General features: G+C 47.5%; 1 protein-coding gene across 1 annotated transcript in view; it reads right to left on the bottom strand.

The window, feature by feature from the left end:
- The window catches only part of LOC104492081 (tyrosine-protein kinase Blk-like), a gene marked incomplete at its 5' end in the record, with an annotated part of 10,579 nt that extends 3,974 nt beyond the window's left edge, over nt 1–6,605 (bottom strand). The window contains 5 exons of the mRNA XM_010134583.1: nt 285–435; nt 4,088–4,164; nt 4,764–4,943; nt 5,825–5,977; nt 6,456–6,605. Coding sequence (XP_010132885.1) covers nt 285–435; nt 4,088–4,164; nt 4,764–4,943; nt 5,825–5,977; nt 6,456–6,605 — 711 coding nt within the window. The remainder of the gene's footprint in view (nt 1–284; nt 436–4,087; nt 4,165–4,763; nt 4,944–5,824; nt 5,978–6,455) is intronic.
- Between the last annotated feature and the right edge of the window lie 1,046 nt (nt 6,606–7,651).

The raw sequence follows: 7,651 nt of genomic DNA, 5'->3' as shown, positions 1-7,651 counted from the left end.
CTCCCCCAAACAGTTTCCTGTTTCCCTCCACAAACTTCATTTGATCTTTATTGTCCCCAAGCGCTGCTGCCTCTCCTAGGACCAAATATTTGTCTTTCGTGTGTGCTGTGCCTGCTGCCTGGGTGCTGACAGTGGCAGCAGTGGGGGCACTGGGCTCATGCTATTGGCAGTGGTGCCCTGTGCCTGGTGCCAACTCAGCCCCTGGACACCCTGTATCTTGTCACACCTGCACGGCAGGAGGATTAGAGATAAGGGGTATGTGCAATCCTGCGAATGACACCCACCTTCTTGTGCCAAGTATTCGTCCTCAATGATCCTGGCCAGGCCAAAATCAGCAATTTTGCAGCAGAGCGTCTCTGAGACAAGGATGTTGGCAGCTCTCAAGTCACGGTGGATGGAGTTCATGCGCTCAATATACGCCATTCCTTCTGCCACCTAGGACAGGAGAAAGAATCCATCTTCATCAGTCACCTCCTCATGACAACAACTAGCTTGGCTGCATCTTACTCACCTTTGCAAAAGCACAGCATGTGTATAGGGTTGCTCACACACCTCCATGTGCATCGGCATGCTGGATGGATGGATGGATGGATGGATGGATGGATGGATGGATGGATGGATGGGCAGATGGATCAACAGACAGATAAATACATAAACAGATATTTCCCATCCGTGTGTGCATATGTTCAGCTCTACCAGCACACACCCGGCCACCAAAAGCTTTAAGCAGGCAAGTCAAGCAGAACAGAAGCATCACTCTCCGTTCTGCTCAGAAGTTACAGCCATGAGTCATGCCTGCAGTGAGGTGCAGAAAGTTGAAGCAAACCTGAAACCACATCACTGGATTCACAGTTTCTGCCACAAGACTCTCCTCTCTAGTTGGGATTTGAATCACAAACACTCCAGATTAAATAAGTGAATTAAAAAAAAACCCTCAGAGAACTCGTCCATCCCTCAGTCACATGGCAAAGTCTAGATCTAGGAGGACAACTAGATGTTTTTCAGCAACCTCTTCTGTTCTCTCTCTCTGATCATCTTTGGGATGGGGAGGAGATCCCTGGAGACCCCTCCACAATAAAACCAAGACTGATGTTTTCTTTCCCTGTGCTGGATCCAGACTAGTTCTCCCCTCTGAAACCTACAGGATGCATTAGAGCAGAAAACCTGGATATCCGTAGAAATAGAACTGGGATAGAGAATGTGTCCCTGGACAAATCCCTCAACCTGGGCCTGCACTTCCTTCTTCAACCATCTCCACACTTTGAGAGGTTCTTGCTCCCAAGATCATCTCTCAGTGTGTAGCTCCTCGAAGCAGGGAGCAGCCCTGGGGAGGTGCCTGTTGTGTGATTAACTCTATAAATGGCGGCAGCAATCTTTCATTGCTGGGTCTGGGAGATACAGAAAAAGGAGGTTGCAAAGTTGCTCTGTCAGTTGAGTTCAGATTTGGGCCAGGCATTTATTGGGAGGGTGAGAGGATGTGTGCAACCTCTGCTAATAATGGTTAGTACCTATTAAAGCTTTTATGTGCCTGTGGGTGAGGGCAGAGCAATTTTCCACTCCATACAGATTCACATCAGCATCTCGACTTACATGTGGTTTTAAACAGGATACTAACACATACTTTCCAATGCTGCATTTCTAACCTGTGTCAACATCCCTTCAGCACAAGTGCTGTTTGTTGCAGGGGAAAATGGAAGAATTGATGTAATTTCCTGTCCTGATGTTAATGAGATAGTACCCAGCGATGGGTCCGTTTCAGCCTAGAGTGCTTTTGAGCGTGTAGACTTGAGACTGACCGCAGGATCAAGTGTATTGGCCCAGAGATTTCTAATTTTAAGTCTGATGGATGCTGTTGGATCCAAAATTGCGCTTGAGACGGTTGGGTGTCTGTTGGGCTGTGATGTCATCCTGACACCACAGATGAAGAGATTGCAGAAGAGCTCAAGAGACTGCCCTTTTCCTCCTCCTCCACCTCCTCCTCCTCCTTCTCCTCCTCCTCCTCCTCCCAGAGCTACCCAGTGAGTGTTTGAATCCCTGCCCTGGGGAGGTGATGCCTAGGTGGGAGGGAGAACTGTAAAAGCTGTGCTTTTGATTCATGTTCATGCCTTGAGGGATGGGCAAAATCCATCCAGCCCCACATGCTGTGGTAGGCTTCTATGGGTTATTACATTTTTGGGTTTGTTCTGTCTTCAACTATCCTGGTCGTGGAAGGGGTGCAGGATGCTGCGAAGAGCATGGACAGTTGCGAGAGGGGTGTGCAGGGTGGTTGAGTGCTGCCGGGTGCCTATGGAGAGGCGATATCCACATGCAATTGCTCAGCTCTAGTGATGATGTCCACTGTGGTGAGTATGTTGGTTTCTGGCCAGCTCAGGCCATACCACGCATTGACCCTGAACTCTGGTGCAAAAGGCTGCCCTGAGATGCGTTTCTCCTGTGAGTTCCTGCAGCCAGTGTGTTGTCAGACCTATACTACCCTTGTGCCTCGGACAGACAAAATCACTGACCCCTCCCCAGATGCTTCCACACACCTGCCTGGAAATGCTCCATTCTTCCATGTGCACAGTGGAAAATACAATGTTGTGTTAAATAAATGCACGAGTACTCATAGCTTCTGCTGTGCCTCCCTCAAAGCTGGGTATAACGCTGACCAACTGCTTTGCCCTGGGTCACCCCTGTGACTATAGCTGAGTGCAGATTGCTCTGTGGTCTTTTGCACAGAAATGCATCAAATCGATTTCTGGGGTCACGCTCCCAGCAAACCCAGGGGCTCTGTAATACAAATGAATTTGGACCACTCTGCTTATCATCAGGAATTTCAAACAAACCACAGGCTATATCTTTCAAGAAAAGAAATGAAAGAATGAGAAGGGGAGGGAGGGAATTGAGGAGGTAAAGAGAGAAGGAGGGATGGATGGGAGAAAGAAATTAAAGTACTAAACAGGGAGGTCGCAGCTGGCCCATAACCTCTTACAGACAACAAAGATAAAGCTGCAGATACAGAAGATTTACCAGTAGTGAAGAGAAAAGGCACTGAAACATGTTCTGTGAACCCCTATGAAGGGTGCAGAGGGGAATAAAAATGACAGATGGGGACAATGCTTTAAAGTATTGAGATATTTTCATCCTGGATAAAGCAAGGAAAAATTTTTGTTATCATACAATGTTTACTCCAATATTAAGATTCTCCAGTTTGTAATACATTATAAAATAACTCTGTATGATGGCTGCAACCAAGTGGCCAGCCTTTACACGTGGTTTGCTCAAGCTCACTTTGTCCCAGAGAGGCTAAGTGATCTTATGTGTAAATCCCAGATCCACACATCAAAATATCTGTATTCAGCCACTGAAGCTTCATGGTTTTTTTCCAGTATTTCCAACATTGGCCTAACTCTGCCTTGGGTGAGTCAAACTCTGTCAACAGCTGGCTAGAAACAAAGTGGAGTGATTTTGCCAGTCTAATCCTTCATGTGCAACTTGTTGCCAAGATGCTGCCACTCGGGTTGTGGTTTCCCTAACTTTGACCTGTTTGAGTTTAGATGAGCTTCTGGGCTAAAACGTTATGGTGCAGCTGCAACTGTTCACATTTACAGCCTGGGGATGCTTAGAGGGAAACAATCTTACAAAACTAAAAGTTTGTTCTCATAAGGAGCAATATACCCAGATGTGAGGGTCAGAACATCCTTCATGCCTAATCACCAGGAGGGAAGAACTGCTGAAAGCCAGCGTGTCTCTACACTGAAAGTCTCTTTGCTGAGTTTTTTCTTCCTCTTGGTAAAAAAGAGAAGAAAATGTATTTCCTGCTCAGAAAGCTAGAAAAAGAAAACAAAACAAACTTAAGTTCTGAAAATCAAACTCCAGTTTTCTAGCACTGCGCTGAGCTCCCCAGAGGTTCTCATAATGACAGGAGAGCATCACTGGGGTGAAGTAAACATTGACAGGAGGGGGCTGCGAGAGAAACTCTAGGAGAGCACACCAGGAGGTGCTGTTTTTCTCCATGAAATCTGACAGACCTCAGGCTTGTAAGAATTTCACTGAGGGAACAACAAGTCATGGTCTTCAGTCTGTTTCCCAGAGGCTGTTCACTAACCTGAGCAGACATATCAATGAGTTTCGGGAGATTCAGTTGGCTTCCTTCTTCAGTCTTCAAGTAATCCAGCAAACACCCTGCAGAAGAGGAGAGGCTGCTGTAACTCTTCCGAGTCTACACATTTGCTTTCCCTGGTGCTTCTCGGAATACATGCAACAAATCTGCCTTCATCCTAGAGAAAATCTGAGGAGCCGCAATGACTGACTGCTGGAGCATCTTCCGTTAGGAAAGGTTCCAAACACAGACCATTTACCCCCACTATTTTGCACAGACCTTCTGCAGATTTCGCAGCAGACAGACAAACTGCCGGGCATTCATCACTCAGAGCATTATAGAAAAGAAGAGCAAAATAAAGGACAATTTCACCATGAGGGGACTAAATATCTGAAATAAGCTTCCAGTAGGAACAGTGGAGATGAGACCTTTAAATACTCTTCAAATGGAGCATCACCATCTTGCGAAGTAGCTTTTGAAATGTAAGACCACAAGAGAGAGGGTTTAGTCACCCAGGAAGTTCCTTCCAGTACTGGAAACAAACTTCTGGATCACTTAGACTTTCTGCTTACAGGTTTGGTACAATATCCTCCTCCCCACTCCCATGAGAATATGAGCCGTCTCATTGACCTGATTTTGCAGAAACCCAAAGAAACCCCAAAACCTCAGTGAGACCCTTTACCATTGGCCATGTACTCTGTCACAATGTAGATTGGCTGCTTTGTGACTACTGCATATAGCCGGACCAGTTTGTTATGCTGGAGCCTCTTCATCAAGTTTGCCTCTGCCAAGAAGGCATCAGGATCCATGCTGCCCTCCTTCATGGTCTTCACAGCCACCTTGATGTTGTTCTTGTAATAGCCTGCAGAGGGATAATGATGCATTGAAGAATTTCAGCCTCTCTGTGAGCTCTATCAGGCCTTGGAATATGAAGCAGAAGAGCTTGTGGATCAGGAAGCAGAAAACCTCAGGAGCAGCTGAGTGGGCTCTGAGAAGCCAGTAGGTAGGAGAAGGGAGAGACACGGCACAACTGTCAATCCATGGGCATACCTCAGGGGTCATCCCTGCTCTGGGTGGTGGACACCCATGCAATGAGCCCATCATCACTCTGTCCTCCCAGCACTGCAAGACTCTTTCTGGGTGAAACCCCTGGGGCCTCCCACCAGCTGGGTTCTCAAATAAACCAAATGCCATTGAAAAAGCTGGGACTCTGCAGTCAGGATGTCGACTCTGTCTGATCCTATCCACAATCTCAATTGCCAAGGCAGCAGGCAACCACAAAGAGGACAGCAGAGGAAGCTGAGCTCACCCCACTTCCTCTCCCACAGATTAGCAGTGAGCAGGAAAGCATAAGGGATGAGATCTGGGTGATGAGGGAAGCAGAAAAAGTGGGATAGTATCATCCAGGCATGCTGTTGTGTGTAACTTAGGATCCTACAGCTATACTCAGGATTCCCAGGAAGAACAAGAGCATGTCTCAGGAAATGAGTACAGAGTTACTTCAACACCTCTCACATGCATCTAGCCTATGAAACCCATGCTCAACCATTGACCTGTGCAAACACAACCTGTTTGGTCCTCCCCAGGAGTACAGCATCTACTGCTGCATGTGTACCCATAAGTATGTGTTTATTCTTTAGGATCCCCCCATCCAGACTAGTCCTGCCTTTGGGAAAGAGGATTCTCCATCTCCTCTGTTGATGGGGTTTTCTTCTTTTCCTGGAGTGGGGTAGTTATACTTACCCATCCACACTTCTCCAAATTGGCCACTGCCGAGTTTCTTCACAAGCTTTAGAGACTCCCGCGGGATCTCCCATTCGTCCTGTGCCCAGGGTCTCTGGGGAACCAGGGATATGCAGGGAGCTATGAGACGCTGGCACAGGCCATCCCCTTTCTCTGCATGAGGATGAAGCACAGGACAGTTCAATGAGATGGCAGAGATAACCTCCCCCTCTACCTACGCATGCCAGGAAAAAGTCAACCCATGGGAAACCTCCACAACCACACAAACATTTTGGCAACATAACGGACCCAATAATAGGAAAAAGCTAAAAGAGAGGCATGGAGAGGGGAATTCTCCTGCTCAGCTAGTCCAAACCCTGCTTCTCAAGCATCCCTCCTGCATATCCCTAGAGCATTCATCTCTTTCCTTTCCTGAAGGGAGACACTCCCTGGTTATAGGGCTGTGGGCAGCCCTTGCAATGGCCTAGGATGAAAAACAGGACATGGGTGCCCAAGCTCTGCTTGTAGGAGCACAGATGGCCCATGAGAGTGGATGAAGCAGTGGTCGTGGCTAGGAAGCCTGTCTTCCCTCTGCCTGCATACCCACCTTCTGCTAGGAGACAAACCCACTAAGGGAAGGCAAATATCTTACGGCTGTAATGATGGATTAACTCTGGCAGGCTGGAGAAAGTCATCCTGGGGGAGATGTAATATCCCCCGCCATCTAAGGAGCGGATCCTGTAGTGTTTGATGATGTCCCCACGAGCAGAGTCACTGTCTCTCACAGACAAGGAGTATGAACCTGGGGAATGAGCAGAGCAGGAGCTGTGAGGACAAGTAGCATTCTGTTCAGGGATGAGCTACATCCTTTTTCCTCAGCTGCCTACAGCTGCAGACACCTCTCCCGGCCCTTGCTGTTTTCTTCTCAGTCCCACCAGACTGCAAAGCCACAGACTTCTCTCTCTCCAAGTAAAGTGGAGAGGGTAGAAGTTAATCAGAGTTTAACTGGACCTGTTGAAGCTTCGTTGAGTAAAACCTGACTATGCCATGGCCAAGAACCCCAAGGAAGCAATATGACAATCAATAGCACATCTCCAGTCAGAGCAATCAGACACTCCTTAGGTCATGATAGCCTTGCCACAGATCCATATATCCCACCTGAGCTCTGTCAACCCCATCTCATCTGGATGAAACAAGTGACTGCAGTCTCACCAGAAACACAGGACTGACAAGGAGCTGAAGCACCTTGCCAGCACAAACAGAATTTGTCTTAGTGGGAGAGAGAAGGTCAAGATACACGTGTCCCTTCTCAGCATGGTCCAAAGGCCCCATATCACTGATATCCCCTATAACCCTTGTACCAAGGTCGGTGGTTCAGCTGGGAGGTATAGAAGAGGGCTTCAGAAGAATTGTCTTGTGCAGCCATAAACTTGTGACAGTGGCTAAACCACATCTAGGGATTCACATCTAGATTCGTGTGGCTCTTGACCTCAGGTGAGCTACTCAACCACCTACCACTCCAACCTGCTATTCTCTCCTTGTAACAGGTGTATAAACTAAACCATGGCATTGGTTTTTAGCACACAAACGCATCACTAGATGATGATGCAGAGCAGCAACTTCCAGCCTATGTGTAAACTATGTGTCAGCACTTCCAGCCTATGTGTCCGTGTAAACTTCAATACAGCTTGGCAGTGGGGATTTTCCCTGTATAAACTAAACCATGGCATGGGTTTTTAGCACACAAACGCATCACTAGATGATGATGCAGAGCAGCAACTTCCAGCCTATGTGTAAACTATGTGTCAGCACTTCCAGCCTATGTGTCCGTGTAAACTTCAATACAGC

The sequence above is a fragment of the Buceros rhinoceros genome, unplaced genomic scaffold, assembly GCF_000710305.1.
Source record: "Buceros rhinoceros silvestris isolate BGI_N320 unplaced genomic scaffold, ASM71030v1 scaffold6614, whole genome shotgun sequence".
NCBI classification, from domain to species: Eukaryota; Metazoa; Chordata; class Aves; order Bucerotiformes; family Bucerotidae; genus Buceros; species Buceros rhinoceros.
This window is presented reverse-complemented; position numbering and strand designations above follow the sequence as displayed.